Here is a 15566-nt window from a genome sequence, read left to right on the forward strand (position 1 = left end):
ATACATAAATTTTATATAACTTAATACGATTATTATTTAATACTATTATTTTTCTTATATTACTGTAGTTTTTAGGAAAATAACCTTTTTTTTCCCTCAAAAATAAGGTGTGGGTGCGGACTAGAAAAAATTACAAAAATAGTTCCTTATATTTGAGGGTAAGTTCAAAATAGTCCTTTAAGTATGAATTGTACAAGTTTGGTCCTTTATGTTTGTCAAAAGTTAATACTTTTAGTTATAATCAAACATTATAACAATTTATGTTGGTTTTATTTGACGAAAACAAAGTAAAAAGTATGGTATCATAAATACCAAGAAAGTCTCATTAAATCCTAAAACATGCTAAAGTCTCATCAAATCCTAAAACATGCAACACAAAAAACTACACTAACACTAACACTACAAAGATATATAAAAGAAAGAACAGAAATCACACCTCAAAAAGTTTCACCAAACTCTAGAAACAAATCAAAACGAACAAAAACTATATATAGAAAAAAATATACCTTCAAATACAGAAAAATATATACCTTTAAATGTGAGTTCTTGATAAATTTTTTTGGGTCATAATTCCGGTCAAATCTAACATATAGAGACTGGTAAACATTTGATTGAGAGTAAAACGGTTAGCTTTTTGCAAACTTAAAAGGACCAAAAGTGTTCAATCCCATACTCAAGGGACTATTTTGAGACCATTTTTGTCATTTTGTCGTGCAACTTAAACATAGGCAATCACTGTTACTCAACTGATTCCAAAATCATCAGAAGAACAAACAAAGAAACAACCTTAACAACCATTCTTGAAGAGACATTGGGAAGAATACAAGGAATTTTGGGGTGACAGATTTTCATTCTTGGATAATTATTCAAGATTCATTAAGAGAGACAAGCCATTACCTTGTTGGTCTCAAGCTGATGTTCATTTCTTGTCACCCATTTCATGGACCTACTGTATATTGCCCTTCATTTCCCATTTATTAGAATTGTTACGTGCATATCCAGTTATTTGGGTGTTTCCCCTATCTGGTTTGTCATTGATTTAGGGATCCATACAGTTCTGTCTTTCTGCCCCGTTAGTTTTTTTTTGTGTGTGTGTTTGTTGAAGCTGATGTTGAGGAGTATCTTGCTTCGTGGACTAACTTTAAATTTCCTTCATTGCCGATTTGTTCTGTGTCTTTCTAAAAACAATTATGTGCATATACAGTTATTTGGTAATTTCATTCATTTAGCTATTCTTTTGATCCAAAAGTTTCTGTCTTTATGCCCTTTTAGCTTTTTTTTTTTTTTTTTTTTTGTGTGTGTGTGTGTTTGTGTTGTTTGATTTGATGTCTAGAAGTTCATTGCTTTTGACCCAATTCATGGACCAACTGTAAATTTCCTTCATTTCCAATTTGTTCTTTGTCTTTTTCTAAAAACAATTATGTGCATATACAGTTAGTTAGGCGTTTTCATTGATTTAGCTATTTTTTTTATCCAAAAGTTTCTGTCTTTTTTTTTTTTTTTTTTGTGTGTGTGTGTGTGTGTGTGTTTGTTGAAGCTGATGTTGAGGAGTTCATTGCTTTTTACCCGGTTCATGGACCTACTGTAAATTTCCTATTTATTCTATGTTTTTGTAAATATTTTATGTGCATATACATTATACAGTCATTTGGGCGTCTCTCCTATCTGGGTTTTCATTGATTTAGCTGTTCTTTTTATCTACTAATATGTTTTCATTTTCGATTTGCTCTATGTTTTTCTAAAACGATTTATGTGCATCAATAGTTATTTGGGCATTCCTCCTATCCGGGTTTTTATTGATTTAGCTATTCTTTTGATCTACAGCTTTATTCTTTTTGCCCTTTTAGAGTGTGTGTTGATTTTGATTTGATATACAGGAGTTCATTGCTTATGATCCAGTTCATGGACCAAGTGTATGCCTTCATTTCCGATCCACATAGTGTTAAGAGTTCCACATCAGATATGGGATGGGTAATTGGTCTCCTCACACGGACTTGTACAATCTTCACCCTCTGAGCTAGCTTTTGGGGTTGAGTTAGGTCCAATATCCATTACACAGTTTGGGCATTTCCTCTATCTGGATTTTCATTTGATTTAGCTGTTCTTTTGATTCATACGTTTCTGTATTTATGCCCTTTTAGCTTTGTGTGAGTGTGTGTTGAAGCTGATGTCGAGGAGATCATTGCTTCTGGCACAGTTCATGGACCAATTTACTGTTATTTGGGCGTTTCCCCTATCTGGGTGTTCGTTGGTTTAGCTTCTCTTTTGATCTATACGGTTGTCTTTGTGCCGTTTTAGCTTCTTCTTTTTTTTTTTTTTTTTTTTTTGTGTGTGTGTGTGGATTTTGATTTTGGGTCATCTTTGGTTGGTTGGTTTGATTGGTAGATGCTGTTTGATTTTGGGTTTTAATCAATACTTTATGCACCTTTTTGTTGGGTACTTGGCAGTATTTCTGCGTATGTCTCCTGCTATGAATGTTGTTATGGACGGATTTACATAACTTGCTGGACTTGCTAGACTGCATAGAATTTTAATGCAATCAAGTCCAGCTTTATCTTTGTATTTTCGCAGTATCAGCTTGACACTGTTTTCAATAAAATCTTACCTTATCAAAAATATATCTTCTGCCTATGTCTCCTATTATTGTTTTTACCTCTTTAATTTGGCGGGGGTTTGTTGGAGTATGGAATTTTGTAGGCATTGCTCCTTTGAGCTCTTTGTTTGTTTAGCAAATTTTAGGTTGACAGAAACTGACGGCTCTTTTTAGGATGCTGCCCTGCATAGAGTGTTCCTCCTTTACTGTTTGCTGTTTGGTTGGGTGCTTATTTGATTCTGGCTAGGTTGGGTCATTGGTGTTTAATTGGACTTCCTTTTATATTTTGCTTAATTCCTTCAGTTACACTATCATTTCTTTTCCATTTTATGGAATTGTCTTTCATACATTCTGTGGAAATTTGAACTCAATACGTTTTTCTTGAATCTTTGAAATGCATTTTTCCTATGACTAGTTTTTGGAGTCTCATGATAATCAGTACAAACTTTTTAAAACGTTATAGATAATATTAAAACATGTAATCGATGAGTAATTGAAAATTTGAAAGGCAAGTAAAAGCTGAAAAATGAATTGTAAGCATATTCGAAAGACTTGATCGTCGATTACTATTGTAGTTTGTAGCTATACACAATCAACAGAATTAGTATAACCTTTTTTTAATGCGGTCCTTATAATAATATATCAAATATTCAGGTTGACAGTTCCTTATTGTGCTTTTTTAACATTTCAATAACATATTACTTAAATGTGAATAATCTTGTACTGTCTGACTGCAACCTTGATTTCCTAGAAATATAAGTAGGAAAAATTGTCAAAGAAATTCTCAAACAACATCAACCCTCGTGATTTTTTTTTTTTTTTGACAATGGTAACAGTTAATCTATATATCCACAGATATAACTACATCCAAATATGTTGTCTCCCCTACAAAAGTGTTACAGTTTACATTGCCTTACTATTTTCACTAGATTACACCCAGTCTATAGCTGTTTAACTATCTACTGTTTGACCTATCATCTCCTGTTTACACCAAAAGTAGTAAATGGCTAAATAATTCATCTTTATTTTCTGCATGCTGCTCTGCTTATCTTCAAAGCATCTCTGATTTCTCTCTTTCCTAACTGTCCACCATATGCTTGCTGGGAGCCTGGGACAATCTTCCATCTCTCCTTCTTTACTACATTGCCATCTCTGTTCCAACACTTCATTACTTCTTTTATGTTTCCTGGTTTCACCCAATTAACTTTTTTCATCTTGACAAAAATCTGCCACAGCTGGTCTGTCAATTTGCAATGTAAGAAGAGATGGTTGCCTCGTGAATTCTGCATTATAAGTTTATAACAAATGTCAAGTTATTGTCTCATCCTCTACTCAATCAAAATATAGCAGAAATAAGATGTAGGATCAACCCATGATGCAGGCTCATTTATGGAGCAACAAATAGCGATCGACCAATCGCAAGAAAGTTCACAAGAAAATAAAATATGCTAGAATTTAATAACCAAGAGTATTTAAAAACCATAACAGGAAAGAAGTAATCCATATGTTTTGGGAAGTTTTACTCTTTTTAAAAAGATTATGTGAAAAGAAAAAGCAGTACCAAGGAGCCAGATGATCATGTACAATACAACATGACAATGCTTGATGTAATATGAGTGAAAAATTCATACCTTTTCCAATGAATTATATTTGTCCTACACCACAAGAAAATTTAAGAATACTGGAAACTGCAGTATTATCCACTTTAGGATTGTGTGAAAAGAAAAAGTAATTACCGAGAAATCCGATGATCTTGTACGATACAACATGACAGTGCTTGATAGTATAATTTATCATAGCAAAATATTTGATAGTATAATTTATCATAGCAAAATACATACTTCCTCCAATGAATTATGTTTTGGATTACATTGCGCAAAGAGTTAAATATTAGACAAACAACAACATACCCAGTGAAATCCCACAATGTGAGGTCTGGGGAGGGTAAAGTGTATGCAGACTTTACCCCTATCTCAGAAGATAGGGAGGCTGTTTCTGGAAGACCCTCGGCTCAAGAGAAAACACGGCGAGAAAAGGTCAGATACGCACAAGCAGTTCAAAGCAAAATGAAAATGAAACTAAAGAAAGCGAAAAAGTCATGAAGCAGTAGCTACCACAAATAAAGAAGATAATCGAAGTACAAGAAACAACATATAATAGCAAGGATCAAAGGACAATAGACTATAGATCAAAACTGCGACTACCTACTAGCGTTCTACCCTAATCTGAGTCCTCCATAACCTCTTATCTAAGGTCATGTCCTCGGTAAGCTGGAACTGCGCCAAGTCCTGTCTAAGCACCTCTCTCCAATACTTCTTTGGCCTACCTCTACCTCTTCTGAAACCATTCATAGCTAACCTCTCACACCTCTGCACTGGGACATCTGTGTCTCTCCTCCTCACATGCCCAAACCATCTCAGTCTCGCTTCTTGCATCTTGTCCTCAACTGATACCACTCTCACCCTATCTCGGATATCTTCATTCCCAGTTCTATCTCGCCTGGTGTGCCCACACATCCATCGCAACATTCTCATTTCCGCAACTTTCATCTTTTGGACGTGGGAGTCCTTGACTGCCAGACACTCTGCCCCGTACAACAAAGTCGGTCTCACAACCACTTTGTCGAACCTGTCTTTAAGTTTTGATGGCACCTTCTTATCACACAACACTCCTGAAGTGAGCCTCCATTTCATCCACCCTGCACCAGTACGATGTGAGACATCACCGTCAATATACCCATTTCCTTGTATAATAGACCCAAGATATTTGAAACTTCCTTTCTTTTGGATAGCCTGGGTACCAAGCCTCACTTCCACGCCAACCTCATGTGTCACGTTGATACGCTCAAATTACACCTATTAGTGATATAACGCAGACGTTGTCAAATATAGTAACACAACGAGGTTGGGTTGAATCCCCCAGAGAATATGGTGTGCAAAGTTTACTAAACAAGTATTATACTAATCTTGCAGTCCTGGTGTATTCCAGAAAAGGGTTTTATAGTTGTTTTGGTTTGTGGACTAATTTAAAGTGACTGGAAATTTATAGGTGTAAATATGGGTAAAAAGAACCAAGGTTGTGTCCCCGTCAGATAAAATGTATGATCATGGGTATCGATCTTGATATACTTCTAATGGACTGTTTGTATGGATGCACTTAACCTCTATGTGAATCTGAACTATTTCCCAATAAGAAAAGATTATTTCTTTCTATGCTTTTTCTAAAGATAAGAAAGTATGTATGAAGAACGGTTAATTATGCCAAGTAAATTCCTCTTATTCCTAAGTGAATTTATTAAACAAGGTTTAAAGCCCTGAGTTCTTGTTATTTGTTCTTACCTAACCCTAGCTATTTTCCCAAATAAACTAAAGTTTATGGCGTTAGCTAATGTTTGCAACCACTAACTATATGATGAAAACGAAGAACAAATAAACCCTAACAGTCCATTATGCATATATCAATCACAATCACCAATCACAAAACACCCATCCTTGGGTTCACAACCTTTGTAAAGGTGTTTAGCTACTCATGGCAACAAGAAAACAATAAAAAGATAAAGATTGCATAATTGAATTTGTACTGAAACTTACGAATAAAACTGGAAATTAAACGATTGTAATAGTCTTGAACCCTTTGAAAGCTACTAAGAACAAATTGTCTCAACACCAATCTCAGAATTTTAGAATTCAAAGTATGAAAAGTGATAAAAAATATTCAAAACCCTATTGGCTATTTATAAGAGTCAAATCCTTCTTCAATCTGGATAAAATCACGTCACCCGCGCGGAAAGAGTACGGGACGTACATCCCGTCTTTGTAAAACACGCCCTCTGAATAATTTCCAAGTGCGGAAGAAGTACGGGCTAATGTACGTCCCGTCTTTTGGAGTACGGGACGTACTCTCAAGCCGTTCTTTCCCTCAATGCTGTATCGCTTCTCTGTTACTTCTAGCCAAAGGACGGGCAACAAGTACGGCCCGTCCTTATAAGTACGGGACGTACTTTCCAAGCCGTACTTTCCTCAAATCTTACAGAGACTTCAGTGGATTTCCTTCAAAGTGCGGGGAACAGGTACGGGGCGTACTTTGATGTACGTCCCGTCTTTCTTCGCGTTTTTCTCCAATTTGCTTAATTCTCCATCTTTGGACTCCTACAACGCCAAATACCTAAAACACAACAAAAACACATCAAATTGACCAAGACTTGCTCAAAAACAAGTAAAACTTATAGCCAAAAGCGTCGAATGTGCCATAAATCCCCGACACATCACATGTCATTGAACTTACACTCCATGTACTCTGTCTTGGTCCTACTCAATTTGAATCTTTTAGACTCCAGAGTTTGTCTCTAAACCTCCAGCTTAGTGTTCACTCCGCTGCGTGTCTCATCAATCATGACTATATCATCCGCGAATAGCATACACCATGGCACCTCACCTTGAATTTGCCGCGTCAAACAATCCATCACTAAGGTAAATAAAAATGGGCTAAGAGCTGATCCCTGATGCAACCCCCATCTCCACTGGGAAGTGCTCCGAGTCTCCTCCCACTGTCCTTATCCTGATCTTGGCTCCCTCATACATGTCCTTGATCGCCCTAATGTACGCTACAGGTATACCTCTAGCCTCCAAGTATCTCCATAAAACATGTCTTGGCACTTTGTCGTAAGCCTTTTTTAGATCGATGAAAACCATGTGCAAGTCCTTCTTCCTCGCCCTATACTGCTCCACCAGTCTCCTTACAAAATGAATGACTCCTGTAGTCGAGCGCCCCGGCATGAATCCGAATTGGTTCTCTGAAATGGACACGCCTCTTCTCACCCTCATCTCCACCACCCTTTCTCACATTTTCATAGCGTGGCTTAGCTTCTTGATCCCTCTATAGTTGTTGCAACTTTGAATATCACCCTTGTTCTTGTACAAAGGAACCCTCACACTCCACCTCCGTTCTTCAGGCATCTTCGCCGTCTTAAAAATAACATTAAACAACCCAGTCAATCACTCCAAACCTGCCCTGCACGTACTCTTCCAAAACTCACCAGGGAACAATTTATAGTAAATCATTGGACAAAAAAAACATAACAAACAACTAACATATGACTCGGATATAAGCTGATTCAAGAAATAGAAAAGAGGAGCTTGGAAGGAAAATAAGAGGAAATTTATGCTGTAGGGAGGGCTGAAGCGTGGGTGGAGGAACTTGGGAGTCCTAATGGATTTTATTCATTTTAAAAAAACCTTTCACATTACTAACTCTTCAAATTGACTCTTCTTCATTTTTAAAACTCTTCAGATTACTAACTCTTAAAATTATCCATGTTTTATTAATGAATAATTATGGAGGAAACAGATTTGGTAAATTGAGTGAACCAGTAAAGTGTTGCTGCTGCCTGCTGAACTTCGAATCCAAGCTTTGTGTAATTAAAATATTACTAATTAATTAGATTTTAATTTTCTATAATCTAACTTTGAAGATTGGAGCTTCCAACTTTTAGTATACTATGATTAAGTAACCTTTTCCTTATAAAAAAAAAAAACACTTTTCATCACCGTTCTTGAATCAAGTCATTGCCTGGTGATTAAGTTGCCTTCATAGGTACTTTGGGATCTAAGCTATCCATATGTTCAGCCACTTGTTGCTTTGTATCCTTTGGCTCTTCATTTCTGTGTTTTGTGAGCTTTAAAGCTGACTCTTCATTAGCCTGAGGTTTTATGGGATTTTTTTTAAATCAAGGGGAAGGAGTTTGTTGGGAATTTATTGTTGGAGGAACCCTGTAATAAATGAAGGCACTATATAAAATATTAGCACATTCTGGGCTTGGTGCTTCACATATCGATGCCGGACGTAATATATAAAATGGTTGCAGTGAGAATGGCTATATGCCTTATTCACTTTATTAAAAAAAATGGTTCTGTTCTTTATTCATATCTTGTCTTTCCTAATTGGAAAAGGCTCTTCTTGTGAGGAGCAAAAGGAAATGAGAAGGCAACATGGAAGAGGGATTGAGCAAAATGGAAGCAATGAGAGGCATCTCCCTTCTTTTTTTGGTGTCATTCAGAAGAATGCAGGAAAGAGTGACGGAATTCTCTCTTTAATGTTGAAATGAATTTGTAGTTAATGCCCCTCATTTTCTTCTCTATTCTTTTTATAATCAGGCAAGCAAAACTTTCTTTCCTTTGTCTTCACTGCAATGTGTGTGTGAGAGAGAGAGAGGGGCAATTGCCCTTTCTTATAAAGACATCTCTTTTAATTTATCAAAATAAATAAATAAACAGAAGAAAGAATGTTTCTTGATGGCTGGCACTGTACTTATGAGGATTCCCTCAAGTTTTATCTATATCTTACCTCTTCCTGAAGGAAAAGAATGACATTTATCCACAACAGCACCTTACATGCCTCATCCTTGTTCCTTCCGTTCCAAGAGTTAATGGTGCATTGTCTTTGTTTTTACCATCTATTTATTTTGCTAAATTCTAGAAAGATTATTTAACTTTTCTGGTATCTATCATTTATTTGGGCATAATGAGCATCTACCGGTTTGTCTGTCGGATTGTCTATTTGCCTGAGTGCACAAAAGGACATGCCTAACTTAACTAGTGATAATGCTTGCTTAACGTTAAGAAGTTGCAGAGGTGCTTTATTTTCCTTCTTTTTTATCTGTCAGCCCTAGAGCTCAACTGATGCCATTTCCTTTTAGTATCCCCTGAAACCACATGTTCCTCTATTTTTCCTTTTCGTAATTGGAGCTTATGAGATTTTTAATACTATTCTTTCCAGCTGAGGACTGCTAGGGAAGCAGCAAAGTTTGGTGCTGTAGGAGGTCTAGTTGGAGCTGTCTCAACTGCAGGAGTTACTTGGAAGTACTCAAGGAGTCTTCATGGTATGTTAGGTTTTTGACAGTGCCCTCCTCCCTCTTCCATTCCTCGCCTCCCCAAGAAAAAGGGTACTCCTGTGCTTTTCCAATATATACCTCAAGGATACTACATCTGATAACACGAAGCTCCAAAAATAAGTTCCTATAGCAACGTCTACTCTTGCTTTATTAGCTGGTTTCCTATCGCTATGTCCATGCTCAGATGATTCAGACTCTTGGAAGATTTGACGTCCTTTATTGTTTATTTGCTTATGTACATATATATATCAGCAGATCTTAGATAGACTACTGTTTAATAGTTCATTCTTTAGGATTTAGAATGATGTATTTTGATCAAATTCCAATGACTGCTAACTCTGCTTGTTAAAGTCATATTTTCTGATAAAAGTGAAACCAAGCGGGGGAAAAGGGTTTTGGGGTGGTGGGGGGTTGAAGTAAGAAAACAAATGAAAATTTTAAGCAGTAGGTCCTAAGCTAGAAAAGAACAGTATGTTTGAAATGTTGGATATCCACTTGTTATCAGACATATCTACTGTATGCATCATTTCAGTACTTACGGCCTTTTATTATACTCCAAAAGTGACCTTAATGCTGTATCTCCTTGCAGAGTAGTGTATTTGTACACCTTACATATTCATTTTTATTTTTGATAAGTAATCAAAGATTAGCTTGAAGTTTTTATTTCTCTTTCCATCTTTTCTCTAGCCAGTCATTTGCTGCTTATGGTTATATTGCTAAACTAAATATTAAGTGCTTCACTATTGCATGACCTCCTCTTTTTTCCTTTTTCAGCAGTCAATTGAATTATTCAGTTAAGTGGAAGTCCTTATAATGTTCCACCCTTGCATTTCTTGTATAGTCTGGCTCCCTAAACTTATACAATTAAGGTTTATACTAATACTTGTTTGGAATTCAAAACGTGATTCAACGGCTTCCCTATTAATCATGTACGAAAATATAGTCTTGTTTGCTTTAGGACCAACAATTTTGGCAGGAGCCTTGAACATTAAGGCGGTTGATTTGGTTGCTTAATGCCATTGCATTTTTTAGGCACTGCATTGTCTTTTGGAGCCGGAGCTGTCTTTGGCTGGACATTCGGACAGGTAGTTGCCAACCACTGGCTGCAGCTATACAGGATGGATACCATGGCTTCACAGGTTAAATTCATGGAATGGTGGCAGAACAAAGTTGAAGGACAATCTTAATTTTCTCTTCCTGTACAAGATTGAGGAAACACAAATTTGGTGATGCCAAACGAACATTTTCTTATCGGCAATAAAAATATGTGGTAGTGTTCAAGTTGTGTCTGGCGACTTGGAGTTTTGTACTCGGGTAGTTTTTGACTATGAGTGTGTTTCCCTACAGAATGGCTATGATGAAATGCAATTTCTGGCAGTTTACTCTAAAGATAAAAGGTGGAAATCACTGGTCCTTCAAATAAGTTTGTGGTTTGGCTGTGTTGAAAAATAGTTGACAGAGGAAATTGTTTATGGTGAAAAGTGGAATTGAGTTTTACTGATTGTATTGGTGTGGTGAGATATCTGGGGATCTGATTATGCCGATGTTTCTCTAAAAGATACTACTGATAAGATCAATGGTATTTCCAAAACACAAATCTGAAATAAGAATGTTAATATGGTGATCCTAGTGCTTGATCTAGTCGTAAGAGCACAACTTGTGATGTGTGGGTTAGACGCACGTCAAGAGTTCAAACCCTGTATAAACAAAAGCTTGGTATTTAAGTGGAGAGAGAGAGAGAAAGGCGGGTGCGCCACTAGCTCTTGGTATTTCTCGATTATTAAAATAAAATAAAATAAGAATGTTAATTGGAGGGTACAGGTTGGTTTTAAGGCACACTACTTCTGTGGGCTCATATATGAACAAATGCATAGCTAAAAATAGAATTTGAGGGAACTGTGGATTGATGATGAAACACTAAAGTCAGTTTATGAATGGAATTAACTAATGCAGTATTTACAGGCAAGAGCATTTGGTTAGAGGAACATTAATATGCTTCTAGTGTTGTATTAGGACCACTTAGGATGTAAATGAAGCATTTGATCGAACTATTCTATTATGGCTCAATGCAGTGCATTACAAGTGCAGGATCATTATGCTTATCTGCCAACTCCATCATCCTTTATTGAGTTCTAGGAAGTTGGAATTGAATGAGCATCTGGCATAGTAGGGGGAGGTTGGTACATGAAGTTCAAGTGCTGGGTAAACAACAACAACAACATACCCAGTGCAATTTCACAAGGGCCGAAAAACATCCATGGTTAATTTTTACAGCTTAAACCTCGGACCTATAGGTCACATGAAGATAACATGTTTCAGGAAAGGGTCGCACTCCAAGGGGGTGTCATGTAAGAAGCCTACCCTGATGTTAACATCAGTGGTCGATTCCATGACTGGAACCTATGATTTATATAGGTCACACAAGACGACAAGTTCGGAAAAAGGGTCACATCCCAAGAGGGTGTAATGTAAGCAACTTACCCTGACACAGTCATCAGTGGTTGATTCTAGAACTCGTGATAGCAGCATCTGAAGAAGGCCCGCATCCCACAGAATATAATGTAGGCAGCCTACCCCGACACAAGAATCAATGGTTAATTCCACAATTCTAACTCGAGACCTGTAAATCACACACATGAAACTTTTTGGAGTAGTATAGTAACTTGTTTATATTAGAGAAAAGAGCTCAATCTTCATTTTCTTTTCTCATCTTTTTCTAAAATTATCATTATATTGGAAACCAGAACAAGTCATTCAATACGACATGCAAATCAATTCCTATTATCTCTTCTGATTTTTTAATTCAAGTCATGCTTTCTTGTCTTGAAGACTAGAGCTAAGGCCTAATCTAAGTAATAATAATAATAAATAAATTTAATCATTAAGTAGCACACGATGAGCACTGAGACAGTTTGGCCGAGTGGTCTAAGGCGCCAGATTTAGGCTCTGGTCCGAAAGGGCGTGGGTTCAAATCACATAGCTGTCATACTTTTGGTAGAATTTCAATAACAAGATGCTGAAACACTAGCAATTTTAGGTCTATTTCGTCCTGTTTTTAACATTTGATTTATCATGATTTTACATTTATGGATCGGTCATCCGTGCATTTGAAAGTTGGCGTAGGATATGAACAAACACTACTAAAATCACAGTTTTTTCGACCTCAATTTTCGACCAAAAAATCGACCTCAACCCAGGGTCGTGAAAGCCTTGGTCGAAATTTTTAACGGTTAAATTTTCTCCAATTGAAAATGGATATGTAGTTAGAAAGGAGATAGGAGAATGCAACGGTATGATGACAAAAGGGGAAAAGCTAAACGAACTTAGCAATTTTTTAGATACTAGACACATATAGTATGTAATAGTAGTAGGGGTGTGTTCAGTTTGATTCTATATTATTTAACGATTTCATTATCTTATACAGATTCAAGAGTCAATGAGAATTATTTTACCAAACTATCAAATTCAAGTCCGGCCTCTCATAGTCAATCTAACTAGGAAGAAAATGTGAATCATTTAGAAGTACCATCGCATTCTTCTCAAGAGTTTGATTTAAGTTCTTTAAAGGCCGATCCTGGTGAAAGAACTCAAATGTTGGACTTTCATCCAAATCATCATAATGCTATTAAAAAAGCCGATCTTCAGAGACGTCCTTGTCAACCTCAATTAAAAGAATTTCCTCAAACATATATTTATGGAGATATGTGTCCTTTTAATCGTAAATGGTTTGATGAATTTCCTGACTGGTTAGAGTATAGTGTAAGTAAAGATGCAACCTATTGTTTGTATTGCTATTTGTTTAAGGGCAATAACAATCGTAAAGGTGGAAGTGAAGTATTTTCAAATATGAAGTTTAGAAATTGGCACAAAAAGGATAGTTTGAAAAAACATATTGGTGAGCTGACTAGCATCCATAATCATTCAAAAAGAAAATGTGAAGATCTAATGCGGCAACAACAATCTATTCATGCTTCATTTGATAAGCAGCTTAATCAAGATAAGCATGGATATCGGATCCATTTAGCAGCTTCAATTGGTGTAGTAAGACTTCTTGGGAAACAAGGATTGACATTTTGGGGTCATGATGAATCTAAAGCATCACTTAACATGGGTAATTTTCTTGAAATTCTTTCATTTTATGCTCGAGTGATTCGTAGTTTTGTAATGAAAAATATTCCTCAAAATGATCAAATGACCTCTCCAATGATTCAAAAAGATGTGATTGCTTTGCAAGATTGAAACAATTAAGGGTATCATAAAGGAACTAAATGGTGACTAGCAAATGGCAGTTGATTTACGATATGTTGATAGAAGGGGTGATGGAGCGGCTTCTTGACATTGTTCATGTTAAAAATACTAGTGCTTTAGCTCTAAAACTTAATTAAATCTGTTGGAAAACTTAATTAACAACACAAGATTGCTAGTAAATCATTAGACAGTGATATGAATTCTTAAAAGAACAGTAAGGGCACTTACCTTATATCCGTTGTAAGAATCGATAGAATGAAGTCATGATCTTCTAAGTCTTGTTACTTTCTTGTGACACTTCTCTCAATGGGGCGGAGATGAAAAGAATTCGTAACAGACTTAAGGACCACAACCAGTATATGATAGCGACACACCTCTTCGGAAGAGACATAACTCTTTAAATGTAACCTTTTAGAAGAGGTGCAACTCTTCAGTTATGAACTCATTAATTATAACTGAAAAGTTAACTAGGTTTTTACTCATATAAAATCCAGACCTTATAATATAAGATTTATATATAGCCCATAAAAATAACACTTTATTAGATCAGAAAAATGGGCGTCTTTAGTTGATAGCAATCCATGTACAGTTATATTAAATATGTGAGTCCACTAAATAGAGAATTTCTAACAAAATCTGCTCATTCCATTCATTATTTGAATCCTCTTAACACAAGATTAGAGATTGACTCAATGATTAAGGGCGTTCAAAATTTACCTTGAACTTCCAATTTCAAATCCTAGACCTATATTTATGTTTTGAATTCCCTTAGTGAAAATCCTGAATCCTCCACTGCTTGTAAATCACACAAAACTCATTCATCCAACATCCAATCATCAGCATCTCTTTCAGTTGAATCTGGAATGGAATGTCATAGGCTCTATGCTCGTTTGTAATCCAATCAGTTTTTTCTCCTTTTCTGTGATGAGATCTATTCCATTTGGTTGTAATTGGCATGCGCCAATTTACTTGGTTTGAATTCTTACTTGGAACCAAAGGCAAAATTTGTGGATTACAAATTTTGGGTCCTTTCCTTTTTCTTCTTTTTGTGCTTGGAGGCCAAGTTTGTCTCCTACAAATGGAGAGCATTTCTTCCATCTGTAGTCACACCAAACAAAGAGAGAAGAAGAGTGAGACATTCACAGACAGAGAAATAGTCTGTGAGGAAAAATAGAGAGTTTGAGCGATATTGCAGTGAGGTGAAAAATCTTAAAAGATGGTTATTTCTTTTGAGTGTGTAGTGATCTTTGAAGTATTTTACTCAGACCTACAAAATGTAAAAAAAACTTGCTATAGTGATATCAGTTGCTCCTCTTGGACCGTAGTTTTTCCCTTTTGGGTCTCCACGTAAAAATCTTGGTGTCATTATTGCTCTTTTTATTCTTGCTGATTAACCGTATCATGGTGCTACATTATTCTTTCACTGTAAAAACCGTGAATATTATTTCTGTGGCAGGTTTATTCCCAACATTTTGGAGACTTTCCTATGTAGAGAACTAAAGCCTTGTTAATCCAATTAAAACGTTTTATTATCCTTGATATCCATCACCAGTAGCTCTATTGGATTGCTTTTCCATTTTTGTACTTACCTCTTGGTGTTAAGATGTACCATACTTTTTCTTTAGTGGTGGCTGGTGGGCTTAACATCTGCAGCAATCGTCTAGGGGTGAAGTCTATCAACTATCCTTTTAACTTTAAAAAATTATTCTTTCTTTTCAATTTGTTTGTCTTAATTTCATTTTTAATCCGAAAAAATTAAATGGATTCAAGTAAAGTTTTTTCGAATGTATCAATAAAAAAGACGAGGTTTCTGTTGGAAGGTTCCTGACACCCCGA

General features: G+C 36.1%; 1 protein-coding gene and 1 non-coding gene across 9 annotated transcripts; both read left to right on the forward strand.

The window, feature by feature from the left end:
• Positions 1-692: 692 nt before the first annotated feature.
• Positions 693-10763, forward strand: LOC132600669 (succinate dehydrogenase subunit 6, mitochondrial-like). Of its 8 annotated transcripts, none has more exons than XR_009567272.1 (4): positions 693-951; positions 1878-2039; positions 9368-9470; positions 10515-10763. XR_009567272.1 is itself a non-coding variant. In XM_060313987.1 (4 exons), the coding sequence occupies exons 1-4, from the start codon at positions 941-943 to the stop codon at positions 10667-10669; spliced, it is 363 nt and encodes a 120-aa protein (XP_060169970.1). In that variant the 5' UTR covers positions 707-940; the 3' UTR covers positions 10670-10763. The 8 variants fall into 8 exon arrangements, 3 of the variants coding, with proteins under 3 accessions (XP_060169970.1, XP_060169971.1, XP_060169969.1); XR_009567273.1 differs by having other exon boundaries at positions 1878-2034; XR_009567274.1 differs by having other exon boundaries at positions 694-951; positions 1878-1996.
• A 1625-nt stretch (positions 10764-12388) lies between these two features.
• TRNAL-UAG (transfer RNA leucine (anticodon UAG)) lies at positions 12389-12468 on the forward strand. Its single transcript has one exon. It is a non-coding gene; the product is annotated as a tRNA-Leu (tRNA).
• Positions 12469-15566: the final 3098 nt, after the last annotated feature.

The sequence above is a fragment of the Lycium barbarum genome, chromosome 6 (genome assembly GCF_019175385.1).
Source record: "Lycium barbarum isolate Lr01 chromosome 6, ASM1917538v2, whole genome shotgun sequence".
Classification (NCBI taxonomy): domain Eukaryota; kingdom Viridiplantae; phylum Streptophyta; class Magnoliopsida; order Solanales; family Solanaceae; genus Lycium; species Lycium barbarum.

Bases quoted from the DNA above. Each gene is read 5' to 3' on its own strand.
- LOC132600669 (XM_060313986.1), top strand. From the start codon at position 1,541: ATGTTGAGGAGTTCATTGCTTTTTACCCGGTTCATGGACCTACT. The intron at 1,585-1,877 runs GTAAATTTCCTA...TTTGATATACAG, and splicing joins ACCCGGTTCATGGACCTACT to GAGTTCATTGCTTATGATCC. The intron at 1,972-9,367 runs GTAATTGGTCTC...TATTCTTTCCAG, and splicing joins CCACATCAGATATGGGATGG to CTGAGGACTGCTAGGGAAGC.